At 28.9% G+C, this 17404-nt stretch overlaps 2 protein-coding genes across 5 annotated transcripts in view; one reads left to right on the top strand and one right to left on the bottom strand.

The window, feature by feature from the left end:
- Positions 1-525: 525 nt before the first annotated feature.
- Positions 526-17404, bottom strand: part of LOC129956482 (elongation of very long chain fatty acids protein AAEL008004-like) — a 143650-nt gene continuing 126771 nt past the window's right edge. For all 4 annotated transcript variants that reach the window (XM_056068389.1, XM_056068387.1, XM_056068388.1 and 1 more), the window contains exons 5-9: positions 11523-11606; positions 11000-11056; positions 5756-5861; positions 3983-4119; positions 526-829 (exon numbers count right to left, since the gene is read on the bottom strand). In XM_056068389.1, coding sequence (XP_055924364.1) covers positions 632-829; positions 3983-4119; positions 5756-5861; positions 11000-11056; positions 11523-11606 — 582 coding nt within the window. In that variant the 3' untranslated portion in view covers positions 526-631. The remainder of the gene's footprint in view (positions 830-3982; positions 4120-5755; positions 5862-10999; positions 11057-11522; positions 11607-17404) is intronic.
- Positions 15175-16526, top strand: LOC129956485 (uncharacterized). The gene is made up of 2 exons (XM_056068398.1): positions 15175-15562; positions 16284-16526. The coding sequence occupies exons 1-2, from the start codon at positions 15236-15238 to the stop codon at positions 16350-16352; spliced, it is 396 nt and encodes a 131-aa protein (XP_055924373.1). The 5' UTR covers positions 15175-15235; the 3' UTR covers positions 16353-16526.

Genomic DNA, 17404 nt, shown 5'->3' with positions numbered 1-17404 from the left:
AAAAATTATTAGTGTTGCTATATTTTTAAATGACTGTAATTATTTAAATCGAATGCGGAAATGCAAAATATTATTGATAAAATAATGAAAGTAATGATAATAAATAATATTTATTGAATGAATTGAACCAAATAACATTTTAAAGCAGTTGTTGAAAAAACTCTTTTAATTCGTGCAAAGCAGTAACTTTAACATTTGTTTAAAAACTTGTTATTGTTTTGTAGAATCTAATTAAAAAAATTTGGATCATAAATTAACATATCACATATTAATTTTCATAAAACATTTCGACAAGCTCTTAATATAATGAATGAAATTCTAATTAAACGATACAATGAGAAATATTAATTTAAATTAATACACATAACATCACTTAGACTTAACATTACTTAAATATAAAGATTTTCATAAACATAGCATCATTATTCTGTTTTTATCAACAATTTAAAATATCAAAGAAATGGCAGTGTGTGCAATTACAAAAAAAAAAATAATAAATATTACCATAAACCATCTTTCAAAATGCAGAAATGAAAAGGTGAAATTTTATTTGTCAAAAGGGTAAACCATTTCAGAAATTCTGCATATTTAAAAATCAGTTTTTTATAATCAAACTTCTGAATTTTTAGTACTATTTCTTTTGTTTTTCTGTAGACTTCTTTTTTCCACTTATAAAATTAAATACTGATACAAAGAAATCTTTGCCAAAGACAAAAAATAAAAGAGCAATGCCCATATTTAGACGTAAAACAAAGAATGACGGTTTGCAGTTTCTTGGTGGGAAAAAGTACAGCTGCGAATAGTAAACGAAATAGATAGAGAACTGCAACTGCAATAGAAAAATAGTTTTATTATAAAATTAAGAGCAACAATAAACAACACACATCAGTCTTCAAACTTTTTGTTTTGAAAAATGCAATATTTGCGAATAACAAACGATATTAGAATTGTAATAATGTGATTAGTCAAAATATGCGAAATAAAAAAATTTTTTTTCGTTTTTTTTTATTTTATTATTTTTATTTTATTTTTATTTATTTTTATTTTATTTTTATTTATTTTTATTTTTTTATTTTATTTTTATTTATTTTTCGTATTTTAGTTTATTTCGTTTCGTTATTAGTTTCTAATTTATCGTTTGGCATTTTAAAGTCAGAACTTTTTTTCCCAATGGTAAAATATCGTTGAAAAGCCAAATAAATATATTATTTATTACTGTAAAAATTTTGCATCCACTGTCTGAAAATTAGATAGTTACAATTACAATAGTGAAAAATCACTCTTTCAAGGAAAAGGATTAGTATGAACTTGAAATCATTGTGCGTATTCAATTAAACTCAACCGCAATTCAAATTTGGATTTAAATGACTTCTTGAAATTTATGAAAATACAATTTTTATTTTCTCGTATACAGAGTATACAAACAGAAAATTTTGTCGTGAAGAAAATGTAGATTTAGAAATGAATATATATATATATATATATATATATATATATATATATATATATATATATATATATATATATATATATATATATATATATATATATATATATATATATATATATATATATATATATATATATCAAAGATGTGCAGCTTTTTTTTTCAAGTCATAAACTTCGGTTCTGGTTTAAGGTCATTTAAAGAGTTTTAAAATAAAGAAATAATTCTAGAAGTATTAAAAATAGCAATATTATGATCGTCAAAAAATTCTACCACGAGATTTTGACGAATTTTTACTTTTTTAGTTTCTTTTCTTAGTCCGGAAATGTACGTTTTTAGAAGTCTGTAAACAAGATAATTCAAAAAATTTTTGAATTAGATTATTCAAAGTTGATATGTAGTCTCTAACTCAAAGATATATACCCATTTTTGAGCAAAATGCATTCACAGGAAGTTGACTGTCTGTCTTTCCAAATGAAATTGAACAAGATAATTACAAAACGTAAAGAATTAGATTCATAAAATCAGAGCTACAGTTTTAACATTTAGATTGCAGATCTTTTTGAAATGTTGAACTAAATCCGTCATCGGATCTACCTTCTGACAAATGAAATTTGTTATGGTCATTTTTACTGAAATTATAATTTTGTGTCAAATTTTGATTGCATTCGGAAAGCGAAAAAGTGTCTAAATATTTACTCAGTATTTCTTCACTATACTACAAAGAACAAAACGCTCATGTGTGGGATTCTGAAAATAAAATTCTAAGCACTCTTTGCATTCATGGTCTTACGTAAAATGCTCATTTTTTTTTCTTGTGAAAGCAGATAAGATAGCACCTTTATTTCAAAGTATGCGAGAAAGTTTCGGGGAGAATCATTCATGATAGTTTGTTCCTAAATCTAGTTCAATATTTTTTGGGTTAAATTAATTTTGGGGAAAATAACGATCTAGTTTACAATACAGCAATTATCACTCGTACAACTAATATTTGTGCACAAATTCTTTCAATTATGTCTTATATCAGGAGCACATATAAACAAGATCTGATTCATTTAATTATTTATCTCTGAATATTATTTTTTCTTCTTTATTATTTCTCATTTTTTTAGCGAGTCTAATTAAATGCTGTTTGAAAAAAAAAATTGAAATAGCTCTTCTTGGAAAAAAATATTTATAAATGTCGTCTGCTTAATTTTTTTTATTGTTATTATTTTACTCGCTTATTTTGTCTTTTTAATTTTTTTTGATAAACATCGTCTGCTATTTTTTCCTATTATTCCATTTTTCGCTTGGTGAGACTTTTAAAATTAAGAAACCGATAAATATCGTTTGCTGAAATGTTTTAAAAATAATTTCATTGATGCAATTATAGAGATGTATGATATATATATATATATTTGGAATTATGCTGCATAGACTACTACCTTAAAGCCTTTTCTTACTGTTTAGATCAATTCATTTAGTGAAAGCATTTAGGAAATGTTATAACATAATTATAAAGAATGTAACAAAAATTCAAAAATACTCCATTTATTTTTAAAATCTTTTCGTTCTAGAAAGAATTTTTTTTTATATATTTCTTTAATATAGGACTAAAAAAAATAATTTCTAAAAATCATATAATCAGCAAAAAGACAGCTTTGAAGACATCAGAATTTTTTAAAAAAAATTTAGCCCTCGGAATGTTAAACGTAATAAAAACAAAATAATGAAAATGGAATTCTTGCATATTATACTCATAATATAGGAAAAATAAATTTTATAAATATTTGTTGAAAGATAACATGGCAACTTAAAAAAATTCGAACCGACTGAAACCAGAATCTGACATCGAACTATAATTGTAGTCACGAAATAACATACTAAATTTCAATTATCTAAGATTACGCGCTTTGTATTCTGACCTATACCTATACAGTCCATCAAAAATATGGACTGATATACTGTTAATTCCTTGATGGATTTATATCCAAATTTGATAAAGGATCTATATAATCCATATTTAATCTTTATACCAAATTTCATTCATTTTTCTCCTTACGTTTTGTAGTTATCGCGTTCTTTTGTACTTGGACAACCGGACAGACAAACTTCCTGTGAACGGACTTTCTTACAAACTTTCTTTTTGTATACCAGAAAGCAAAATAAATAAATATTTAAAATTAATTTAAAATATGAAAATAAAAATAAAAGGGCATAGTAAAAGAGGTGGAAAATTTATGCGCATAAAACTACAATTTTAATAATCTTGAAATAATGTAGAAACAGTAGAAGATTCCTAAATTCTATATACTATCTGTGATTGACTTTTGGGTTTGTTAAAATGCATATTTACAAATGGTAGTACATACAGATTTATTTTTATAATTTTATATTAAAATGTTTCAGAAATCTTATCGAAAGAAAGCCATGATTTAAAATGTATTTTCTGTTAACTTATTTTTCGATTATCCGACACTTCTGATCATCTCATATAATCGAGGTTCTACTACATAAACAATACTTCGAAATTCAATCAAAATATAACCTTACCACATAAATTAAAGCCAATGTTACTGTTTCCCAGTGCCAGTGTTTAAAAAAAGGCATTGAAATTACCGCAGCATGATGAAAATGGAGAACTGCATATATAAGCACATTTAGTAAACAGTATAGTGAATTGTAACCTCCTGCAAGTAAAAAAACAAATATAAATTTGTAGAAAAGGCAAAGTAAAAGTAAAGTAAAGTAAGTTCGGACAATTTTTTAATTCAACACATAGATTCATGAAAGAAAAAAAAAAAGATCTTCCTTAACCCACAGTTAGCTACAATCATTAAACTTATATTCACAGTATTGCCATATTGCCAATCTTTTGAATTTGTCGCCAACCGTTAAAATACTCGCCAAACTAACGCCATCTTGGATGGCAGCCAAACCAATTCATTTGATAAATACTGAATTTTTGTTCCATAGATATGCAATTACTCTTCACTGGAAAGTCACAATTCACTTTAAAAATTTCATTAATTTTCATTAAACAAATTAATTTATTTAATTAAAAATTTTGAAAATTTTACATGGCATTATATGGTGATTGACAGAAGACCAAAGAAAATGATAAAATACAAACGTTGCTTTTAAATATCAAGGGTTTATTAGTATATTTAAAATCAGAAAAAGGTTTTATGTCAAAACAAAATTGTAAAATCTTAAACCGCTGAGAATATTAGAAGTAAGCTGCAGATTCAATCTCATTTATAATAAATTTTCACAAAATTTCTGGTGATACCTTTGCGATTCAATTTTTTCAGGCCTAACGAATTTATAATTTTATTTCGACCTCCAAGTATTTAATAAACCACATTTTTTTTTCTTTTTAGTCCTGAATTTATTTCTTAATTCATTCATATGATTATTATGGAATGTTGAAATGCATTTTTCAAAAATTCATTAATAGGCGGTACTTTTTGAATAAACAAAAGTTTAGCACCGTTCGATTGGTTAATTAATAATTAAGATAATCTGAAAATACGAAAATACAGGTTGATTATAAAGTAATCATCTAATTACAAAAAAAAGTATAAAAACTATTATAATTTGGCAGATGTTTTATGAAGACAGTAATAAAGTTTTTTTTTTATAAAACCACTTACGTCAGAACAGTTCGGAAAAAAAAAAGAGCTTCCAACTACCGCCAAATATTAATTTATATATCGGCTGTCATACTAAACACAGTATTTGTGATATCAACTTTAAATTTACTAATTTATTTTTTAATTAATTAAATTTCGATTTAAAATTTTCAGGAAAAAAATTATCAATCCAGAATACATATTCCCTCAAAAATATAGTGTGGTAAAATTTGATTTGTCAATGTCAAACCAGCTTATCAAAACAAATACAAAAAAATAATAGAAATACAAAAATACAATTAAAATATTGCTGATAAATTAAACAATAGCATAAAGATCTAATCCTATATTTTATTAGAGTATATGTTTGCATAATATACTTTCTAAGATTAAAAATGGATTCACATAATAATACTGGGTACAGTTCTAGGGACGGGTACCATTTGGCGACTTTCCGCCAAATTTTTCTCGCCAAGCCCGTAGACGTTGCAATCTTCAGAATTTTATTTCTTAATATTATGACTATTTTCAAGAGACGTTAGCGACTTTTCCTTTAAAGTTTGGCGCCAAATTTGGCGGTACCCGTCCCTAGGATTTCGCCGAATACTGAATGAAATGATAAATTTTCGGAAAATAACCCTGTATTCCAGACTTTTCTGAGATGATGAAATTTGAAATTTTATTAACTTACCTGGAGCGAATTTCAAGCCATACCATGCGACAATGAGGGCTTGAGTTCGAACAAATGTATGGACAGCTGAAGAATAGGATTCTTTTTTTCTCAGAATAATCAGAATCTATGAAAATTTAAACACTAATGGATATAAAAGCAGGAAGAAAAAAAATAAAGGAATATACTGGAAACTTTTATTATAAGGAGTTAAAATGTTTACAATTTGTTTGAACACTAAACTTTTTCATCTAAAACATTTTTCGCAACCTCAACTATCTATATATATAAAACGCTAACTTACTGTTCGTTTCAGTATGCTCAGACGACTTTATTTCACTGAGGGGTGAGACGCGGAAGGATGAGCGCATTTCCAGTATTCTTCGTCATTCGTTGACCTTGATTTTAGCTCTATTAGATACTTTTTAGTTCAATTTTTTTTCATGTGTATTCGAGTATTTATTGTTTCTGACCATATTAATTTATTTTAATTCAATCCATGAATAATCCGAGTTTATTTTAGTTTTCCTTTCTTCTTTTTACGAATTAAACCCATCCTAACGCATGCGCAAAAGCGCGGGGGGTTTTAGAATCCGTTGTCAAACAATACGTGGCACAGAAATCGCACGTATTACTTACCGTAGAATGGCAGCATTCAAATTTCAACAAACCATCACACGTATTTCAGACTGCTTCCTTCATTGAATATTTTTACAAGTGCATCAAATCCAACGCTTCGTTCAGTTAATGAATGGTGCTTCAAAATATTATTAGAAATATTCTGGAGATGTTTCGAAATCTCACCAAAAAGGGGATTCATTCAGAGGAAAGAAGATGTAAATGAAATAAAGGAATAGACTTCAAACAGAAAGTTAAAGCGAGCTCAAAAATAGGCTTAACTATCGTGATAAGGTTTTTCTCGCCAAGCACATCAAAATCATGCCAATTCTCCAAAAATTCACCTAAAAACTGCTATTCTAGATGGATGCCAGAATTGGTTACAAATAGCTTTTATAGATTGCAAAAAAATATTTCGGTTTGGCCACCGTACGTTAATTTCAAGTCTTGCCGTCATGACTTCCCTATGGAAACTGAAATTTCTATTTTCTAAAACAATTATCTTCAAAAAAAGAAAATGTATTATCTTAAAACTAAAAAAAAAAAAAAAAAAGATTATCTTTTTAATGATATCAATTTCATTTCTGCACAATTTCTTTTATAAAAGAAATAATATTTTTAATTCAATTTGAGACATTATCTGAAAAAAATGTTTTTAAATGCTATGAAGGAATTAAAATTATATCAAAACATTCAGTCCCGTGTTTTTACTCAGTAGTAGGATTTTCAAGATCAGCTTTTATTTCGCAATATATTTAGTTTTTAATTTGCAGAGTACTGATTGAATTCATTGTATTCTAGTTTTTTAAGTTGTATCTAATAACAAATTAATTATTCAACCACCTAAAAAGTCGATACACTTGGCGAAAGAACTGGTCGCCAAAAGCAGATAGTATTATATTATTTTAGAAATAAAACTATGGAATAAATAATAAAAAACCAATGCATTATGGGTAAATAAAAATTGAATTTAATAACAGGCATTTTATTAATTATAATTGGTCTTAATTTGTACTTAATAAGCAGTGAATCTAAGACAATATCTTTGAAATTTTAATGAGTTGGAGTGTTATCTTTCACTTTCTAAGTTTTGTGAAAGGCTGAAAGTGTGAAGTAGCATCTTTCCTTCAACTCCGCTTTTCATCTCAATCTCTAAAAGCTTAGCCAACATTTATTATTCACAGAATTAGAATTCAGTATCTGCTTTTATCAGTATAACAGCAATTACATTTAAATGTGTATCTCTCTCGTTGGTTATTTGATTGAGTTTTAGTGTCAAAGTATTTCCTTCCTCTCAGATTCAGTGTACAAACCCAACTGGTCCCCCCCAAAACCTTCTCACATACTCTCTAATAAATGTGTTATATCAGAGAACGCCTTGAATGGTACTGGCGTACAGTAGTTACGAAATATTAACCTCTACCGTGAATTTAACATTTTTACTAAATTTGTCAAGTCATTCTTGGCGAGTTATTTGGCGATTAAGCCCGGACATGGGGTTACTAACATCCAAAAATTGAATCAGTCGTGACCCTGTAACACTTTCAGACAGTCTCAAGTTTATCGATTCTAATTCAATATTATTTAAATATTCGAGAAAACAGAGAGGATAACATTCATGTTATCATTTTGATAAAAAAACGAAACAAAACAACAACTCTTATTTGAATTATGACCATTCCATCTAGGATTGTGATTTTTACAAACGAAATCACAATACAGATTAAGCAGCATCTCATCACTCTTTTAAGAGAAATTTTGCATAAAATCCAAACAAATAAAATGAGTGTTTAATTCCAATTTTTTCAGAAATAGATGTTGTGGTGGCGCATTAGCTTGATTTCTACTGCCGGCATTTTCTTCCAATTCTTCTTCTGTTTACAGCAGAATTAATACTTAAAGTAATATCTTAAAAGTGCATAAAATAACCATTAGCCCCTTTTAGCATTTTCATAAAGCTTTACTACATACACTTCCATATAATTTCTTTTTTCTTTCCTAACCTATTTATTTCAGTTGCGCACGAAAATATACGCTCAAGAAATTTCCTATTTAACATTGTTTGACGTGGCGCCATCTATCCAGAGAACAATATATTAAATATTGCAAACCAAATCCTGCATGAATATCTGGCATTATGCGTCATAGTTCTGAAGCTTCTAAAATTGATATTTCCCTCTTAATATCAGTTTTCGAATGGCATTTTTTTTAATTTAACCTTTCTTTGAATGATTTTTAGAATTTAAAATGACTAACACCAAAATAACTTCTTTCAGAAACCGTTGTTCTTCATTAAATGATTTATATTTTTGCATAGTCAGAACATATCTTTCATTTCATAATGGTCCCAGATACTGATTTATCGAATTTTTATGCACATTGCTGCATTAATAAAGCATATTTTTTAAAAATCTTATATGATGCCTCTGTAAGCTCTTTAGATAACGAAGCAATGGTCAAAGGTTGATAATCATTTGCCTAACGCAAGCATAATTTTGCATAAAAATAAAGAGGGAAAAAACAGATGGGAGTGGGGTTTTTTTATCGATTTTGATCACATGACTAGATCTTTTTTGTTTCATAATATGACTTTATGAACTTTTGATGAAATTATTTTATCCTTATAACAATGCATAACGTCAAACGTATTATGAAATTTAGGCTTTGCTGAAAACTTAATAGGTGTTTGCTATAGTTAGGGTAAGTTTTAAAGGTTATGGCTAGTTTCAAACCGAAATATTAACAGTAGCCTCCGTTTATTGTGATCATTTCGAACTGAAAAATTTTGACAACATTAATCAATTGATAATAATGATTGTAAAAAGGGAAAAGGAGTAAAAGCACTTATCTCATGATTGTTTTTAATTTATTTCAAAAATAACAATAAAAAAAATCCTTAATTATTACTTATTTCAAGCATCCCTTAACCCTTGATTTATATATTATTCATATTCTTAAGAATTTTGTTGAATGATGCTTCATTTCCTTTGATTTCAAATTCTCAAATGCTTAACTCGTTTCTACTTTTGTTGAAGTGTTTTCTTCAACGTTAATTCCAAATGGAAAAATCACCATTTATTGCCTGCATTCATCTCAAGAACTCACGAATTTTCAAAAAGGGGCAAATAGGAGGCGGTTAAATTTTCGACTGCGACATATCATTACAATGACTCTTTTTTTTGGGGGGGGGGAAATTTGGGCCTTTTAAAGATTTCAATTTTATCTTTTGCACACAAATTAATGAATTTTTATTATTATTTGTTTTGCATAACAGTAATAGGAGGTAACAGTAATTTATTGCTGTTCAATAGATTTCAAACCAGATTTATCAACACAGTTATCCTTTTAAAGTAATGCAGACCGTTCCAGTCTAGATAAAAGAACGTGAACCCCTATCCCAGGGGGAAAATGACTCCCATATGTTTTCTTACAAATAGAGATAGAGAGAAATTTTATCAAAGTCAATCGTTAACACTGTTTGTAATAAATCGGCGTTTCTCTATATAAAATTTGATAACATTAAACGAAGTGGTCATCACATTAAATAAATATTTTTGCATCCATCTGAGCACATTGGTTCGAGACTAGATATATATTTTTTGGATAATATGAAGCGATCACATAAGCAGCATCCACTGTTTCCTCACACCGCTATTTGAAAAAACACAGGCAGTTTAGTGCATTTTGTGCTTCGTTATATAATAAAGAAAACCGAATACGCAATTTTGTTTGTCTTATTTTTAATCAATTGATATCAAAATATGATTCAGATCTACAATATTGATTGCAAGGATACAATACCAAACTTCGTTAATCCATGTCGCTGTGTTATGCCATTACCGCGTTCGCATATATTGCGAGTATCCAGATTTACAAGCTATCAAATATCGCACGAATTGGACTCAAAATTTCATACAGTTTTACAATGCTGATCTTGAATCTATGTATAAAAATTTGCTTATGTGACACATTACGGGTTTTTTTTTTAAGTTATCGAGGTAAAGTACAGTTTGTGCTTGTTTGAGGTTCGAACTCTCAACGTTAGTGTTTGTAGCCGAGTAACATAACCACTAGATAAAATTGATCTCTCTAGGCCGGAGGTTGTTATGATGTTACCATCACAAGTTCTATAAACTGCACTAGGGCACAAGTCATAGGACAATTTGAAGCAAATTACCCAGATAGTTCATTTTCATAGCAATATTACAGAATGGGATTTGACTTCATTCGGAAAGTTCAAAAAGAACAAGAGTAACATAATTCAATATTGTAGCTTTGACATCTTTTAAAATTTCACATTTACAACCATTTTGTTGAAAGAAACATGATCATCAAGTTATGTATAAAAGAATTAACTGAAATCAAACACATCAACATTTTTGGCGAATTAGCTGGTCGCTAAAGGAAGCTAGTCTTGATGAAGAACAAGAGCGACGTTAAACAATTTCCTTTTATGCTCTCACATATTGCACGCTTTCTCGAAGCCATCTATTGAGATCCAAAAATTTTACTAATAATCAGTAATCTAAATTAAGAAAAACTTATCTCTGAATATAAAAACAAACATGGTAAATCTATTAAGTCATTAGTTTCTATGCGATAATATATATAGCTAAGCCTAGTTTTATAAAATTTAATTTGCTTTACCGTAGTAATACATTCCAGAATTGTTGTGAGCAAAAATATCCAACCCACTTCAGCCACCTACAAAAGAAAATGTAAGATAAACATAAAACAGTTACATTCGGAGAGATTTTAAGAAGCGAATATGCATTACGGAAATGTCATTTCATTATGGTTAGTTAGATTATTTTCTTGCTTCGAAACTAGGACCTGATCAATAAAAAAGTCCTTGTATGATTTCTAAGTATATACATAAGATAAGCTCAATTCTGGAAATAAACCATACTTAAAGCCATCAGTTTTATTGTTACAGTTATTCCTAAATAATTAAGTGAACTGAAGTTACAAAATCAAGTGCACATTTGTTAAATAACGAATGTGATACTATTAACTAAAATTTTCATTATTTACTGGATTTCAAGCTCAAACACTTAATCTTATTAGTTATTAATTTGATAATAATTAGAAAAATAATCTATAAAATGAAACATGTTTTAACTATAATAATTAAGACATTTCTAATGGTCAAGTGAATATAAAAACTCACTCTCATAGCCTCTGGACTGTTGGACCAATCTATTGGCTGACAAAACCAGTCGAATTTTGGATTGAGAACTGTAAGATTTCCAAGCTGAAAACAAAATGACCAGAGTAAATATTTCATCAATTATAAATGAGTGATTTTCAATTATTTAATAAGGCATTAATCAGTTTGGGATCGTTAAATATTTTCTTATTCTCTAAGACATGTAGCTATGGAATGTACTGATTTATTGTTTTATAAGTAATGGCTCATCAAGTATTGTTGCACAGCTGCAACCTCTCTGATATAATTTTAAAACTTTGCATTTGTGTTTTAAATCTTATTTCTTTATCTTTCCACAATGGCAAAGGAAGGGAACGGGTAGAACATTGTTTTCTGGCTGATTCCTTGTGTATCAGTAGTTTCCTTTAGGATTTTCCTTCATTAAAATAGCCAATTACGAGGTGAAAATTATCTTTAGATTTTCAGGACGTCTTATGTACTGCGTAAATTGTCACTATTTGCCAGTGGCAAAGCAACATTAGTAGAAAAAATTCCAGCGTGATCAAAGCTAATCACCTATAGTTCTTTTTAAATGATATTTTCAATTTCAATTAAAAGTTTTGAATGATTTTTTAATTGACAGTAAATTTTAACATAGAATATAAAAGAAATAAGTAGAATTTCCATTAATTAGCTTTACAAACGAAAGAGAAACACTGATTTGAATTAGATATGTAAACGATGCGAATTTCAACGTAATAATGGAAGAATTATAAATTATTCATAAAATTCTTTTTCAACAATTGTTAAGAAATATAATTGAACAATTAAATTAGAATACTGAAAATATAATTTTTTGTACTTTAAAGTGGTGTAAAATAATTTTTGTGCTATAATATTTTTGAAAACATTCCAAATTTCTGAATCATTCTAACATTTTGCTTACCTAAATTCTAATAAAAATTTGAAAAAAACAAAACAAACACAAACACTATTTAAAGACACCTATTCTTAAATCTTTAAAGTACATTCGAATCAAATTTGTTTTCTCTAGATTAAACAGTCTTTGCCAAAGCGTGTGAAAAGATATATAGACAAATACATTCTTTTTAGTATAATTGCATAAAGCGATCTAATTAGTTAATTCATTATTTCTTAGATGGCGCCACTGAGCAATAAGAGCACTATTTAGTCTATTATCCTTTTCTAATTTAAAGACCGTTAAAGCTTGATCGAGGAAACTGAACACACGATGCTTGTGACATCTGAATATGCATGAAACAGAACATTTTAAATTAAACAGAAATTCTATGGCTGCACCAAACCCTGTAATTTTGGAAACAAATTAAATGCAAGAAATTTGTGAAAGCTGATATGCGCTTGTGGCGCCATCTAAGAAACAAGAAACTAATTAGAGTGGTTGATCACCTTCTGCACGAATACTATTATTCATTTTGCTATTTATACTGATAATGCACTACAATAGATATCCAATTATTAATTAAATTTTTAAAAGTAAAAAAAAAAATCGGCAATTCAAATCATGGAGATTTTTAATTATTTGATCTAATTCTCATGCGAAAAATTTGAATTTAACCTTAATTTTTATAAGAGAATATTAAAGTTAAATGATTTTTTTTCCTTTACACAACATTCATTTAAAAATGCTAAGAATACGTTAGTTCAGATTTTAAAACAAAATTAACTTGTTGAATTTAGTCGTCACATTTTAAAATATACAATATAATAACTAAAAAATATACTTTAAAATTTAATGTTTATACTTAGACTTCGTTGAAATGGCTAGGTTGTTATTCTTTTTCAAATGATATAAATTAAAAACTGGAAATACATTGTAGTTGACTTTTCATTGTCATTCAATTTTTTTCCACCTTTAGTTTGAATAAAATTGTCTTGATAATTGAATAAAATAATTTTACAGCAGTGAAATTTTATTTCAGAATAAGAAAGACCGTAATGGCAACTCGTAGCCTTTTGGTTTTTAATTGTTAACAGGCATTTAACATGGACTCGTGTTTCGTATACGGACTTAAGCCACCGATGATTGCAGAACCATCTGTAGCTCGAATTAAGATCCACAAACGTTCGAGACTGAACGCCTATGTGGCATAATGGTTAGTGAAACGTACTTTTAAATTCAAAGCGTTAATCTGAATATCAATGTATATTTAGATATCTCAGCTATAAATTAAGCATATTATTTATTCTTGATAAATTTTGTTTATATATATATATATATATATATATATATATATATATATATATATATATATATATATATATAGTTAAAATCTGAATACTAGTACAATAATACAAAAGTTTTCATCTGATAAAAAAAACCCCGATGATTAATAACTTAATGATAAGAAACAACTTTAAAAGGACTAAAAAACAAGATAAGAAGAGTCTCGGCATCACATGCCAAAGAATCTAGTTTCAATCAAAGGATGCATGTTTTAGCAAATTACAAATTCTACAATTAGCTAAGAAGCCAGACCTCGGCTGGTCTTGAATGCTTTTAGGAACAAAAACATGTTCATATATTAGGAATAATCTAAATGTTTGATTAAAAAAATTACACAACTTCTTTAGCATTTCTATTGCTCTGTGATCTGATGTCCCGTTTGATGTGTGTTATGACTTCTTAGTAAAGATGCAAAATCAGTCTAGGTAAGAATGCTCGAAGTTATCATAGTTGGATCAGAAACTTTTCGTTTCCAATTTGAACCCAATTATATATCTTCTATAATTTCCTTGTTGTTTATGATTGCACCATTTATCAATAATGAATAATATGAGTATGAGCAGAAATTGAAGAGGATTGGATAGCTTTTTCAAATTTTCGATCCATTACATTTTCGACAATTTCTTTCTTATTCTAGAGTAATTTTTTGAAGACTCACTAAATAATTATTTTTCTGAAATTTTAATGATCCGAAGTATATTTCTGAATTTTTTTGGTGGGTGTTAGGATTGATTGGATTTCAATAAAGCACTCGTTTTCTGGTAAATTTCTAATTCTGTTACTTATGCATTTATAAACTCCCTTTTATCATTGTGGTACTTAACTAATCAATTTTTATTAATTGAATGTTTCTGGATTCTTTATCAGACATTCATCAAAAAACTTACTGCGATCCCTTTTTTGACATTCGCTCAAACAGTTGTTCCTTTTTAGTGTTTACATCATCGAGTAAATTTACCAAACTAATTCGATGATGTCCCAAAGTTTATTCCAAATAAATTTATTGGTGCCAATTCAAAATTTTTGAATTTTTCTAAGTGATTTTTATCATGTATTCAATCAGCGTATATAAGAAAAGAGTTTGGTTTTCTGTATTTGCATCGATTTAAGTAAATAATCGTTTGCGATGTTTTAGCCATCTATTGAGGTTCAAATTTGCGTGATACATCCCAAAATAGCTTTGAAGTAAAGCCAAAATGGAATTTCGATTCAATTGAACTGTCCTAAATTATAGAAATCTCTAACATGCAACTATCAACTCTTTGAACACAAGATCACTATACTTGAATTGAAACCAATTTATAACGATATATATCTTCAACAGGTGGCAACAGTAACATACCCAGGAAATCATTACACGTGTATACAAAAGGTATTTAAAGCTCGACCTCATCTTTATCCTCTGATTTTCTTTAAGAACGTTGCTCATTAACTTTAAGTTTATTATCATAAGACTTTTGCTGCTACTATGAATCGTAATAAAAGGAGATCAAGAAGCAACCGCAAAGACCATAACAACAAATCAGCAACAGTAATTCAGCCGCTTCCTTATGGGCAGTACAACCGGCTTGTCGTACCTGAAACTGCTTACAACAACGAACAGAGTTCTATCGGCAGCTATGGAATGTGCTATGTGAGCGAACAGCAGCAGAAGGAGATGATAGGCGAGGAGCTGTACTACTATGTTTACCAGTGGTATCCAGAGCGAGCGGGTAAACTGACCGGCATGCTACTTGAGATGGATGTTCAAAGTCTGCTGCAAATGCTAGCAGACGGAAATTTTATGCGAGCTATGGTAAGCTGCATATGTTATTTAACTCAAAATAGTAAAAAAAAAAAAAAAAAAAAACGCCCCACGTTTAATTCTGTGCATATATTTTAATTCGCTTGAGAAAACGAAATTCGAAAAAGTTTTATTATGGAAGTCCCGACCACTATCTTATTGGAACGTAATATGTCCACACAGATGCAATTCAGTGATCTAGGCGATTCGCGCCGCTAGTGGTATAAAGTAGAAACTGCACTTGGACGATTCCAGTAGTATAAGGATTGTTTACCAGAATGACAATTGAAGGTGCGAATTAAAGCACGAATCTTGGGGGGGGGGGAGGGAGCCACATTACAATCCTCTTGTATGAACTATTTTCTATCCATCACTTGATTTCGAATTTTTTTTAGCTAATTAAAATAAAATTAAGAAAAACATGAAATTTTCATACATTTACCGCTGTACATAAGTCTTTAAAAATTAACATTTATTCGAATTGCAAGATTCTGTTCCAAATCTATAGTGTAATGAAAAGAAAAATGAAATTAAGTCGCCTGTACTATTTTTAAATGTATATCTTCTTAAATTTATAACTTTATTTTGTTTTAAAGAAAGTTTTAAGAAAATGAAAGTCTTCTGATATTCGCATTTTTAAACTTGCTTTCCTTTTTAGATTTGCTGCTTTTCATAGTATTATACCTAAAAAAAAAAGCTGCTTGAAATTCTTGCATTTTCTCTTGCCTTTCAGGTCGAAAAAGCTCTCCAGGCGCTGATGGAACACTACGCAAAGCAAAAAAACGGCAGGACCCACCAGTGAAGCGGCGGACTTGTAAACGGGATATATTTGTATAGACTGCGTTTATTATATTGTTTTTATATTGCATTTTACGTCTTATTTATCTTTACTTTTAAGACTTAATCTAGTGTACTAAGTTGAAAGGATGACTGTACAAAAACTTGCATGTAATAAAGTTTTCTCGTAACTTGTAAATGTAAGCTTTCTCTTTCTCTGATTATTTCATGCCATTTAGCATTCTGAAAATGTGATGCCCTACTGATTTGAGTGGGAATACTTGAAATATCCGTGGATGACGCGATGCTTGCAAAGAATTTGTTTTTAAAGAGTTTAATTTAGGTTGTTTCAGAACAGCATTCAATGACTATGCCGCGAGTTCATGGCAAAGGATTGAAACCATATTCTCTGAACTTTGTTCAGAAAAGGTAATCAGATGCATAATGAAATACAAGCGATAATCTTTGCTCTTTATAAAGGGAAATATTGAATAGATCATTTTCTTGGATTTGTGTATAAATGAACCCTAACATTTAAACATATAAATTGTCAAAGGAGGATTTTTATAATATTGGCGCATCTAGAATGGTTTTTGTGCCATTAAGCTACGGTATACCAATTAACCTGTTTAAATGACTACTTTCGATAGTATATAGAATCCCGGCAACTTCATAGCAGAACCGTGGCTTCAAGACTTGTTTCATGACCCCCCCCCCTCCGCGAATATACATACCGTGGCTTATTTAATCCATCGATAGTTGAATGCCTTCCTATTTGTATGGGTTGATAATTTGGAATCGGTTGTCTAACCAAGTGTATTGTCCAGTAGTTACGAGTAGCATCCAAAAACTTACACGTAGCCTCGAAATGGGTTCATCGTAACCGATCGTCTGCGATCTAACGGGTTGGTCAAGTATCCTCAAGAGATGAAATCCTACAGGGATGAGATCTCACGAGTATTCTCAACTTGAATGCTTTTAGTCCTAATCATGTTAAATAGAATATGTCACCCAAAAAAAAAAAGCAATTCTACATTAACAAACGTCAAACAATACTGACAAGACGTGTTAACCTTC

Source organism: Argiope bruennichi, chromosome 11, assembly GCF_947563725.1.
Source record: "Argiope bruennichi chromosome 11, qqArgBrue1.1, whole genome shotgun sequence".
NCBI classification, from domain to species: domain Eukaryota; kingdom Metazoa; phylum Arthropoda; class Arachnida; order Araneae; family Araneidae; genus Argiope; species Argiope bruennichi.
Note: the sequence above shows the minus strand (reverse complement) of the source record. Positions and strands in the feature narration are given on the sequence as shown.

Bases quoted from the DNA above. Each gene is read 5' to 3' on its own strand.
- LOC129956485 (XM_056068398.1), top strand. From the start codon at position 15,236: ATGAATCGTAATAAAAGGAGATCAAGAAGCAACCGCAAAGACCATAAC. The intron at 15,563-16,283 runs GTAAGCTGCATA...CTTGCCTTTCAG, and splicing joins GAAATTTTATGCGAGCTATG to GTCGAAAAAGCTCTCCAGGC.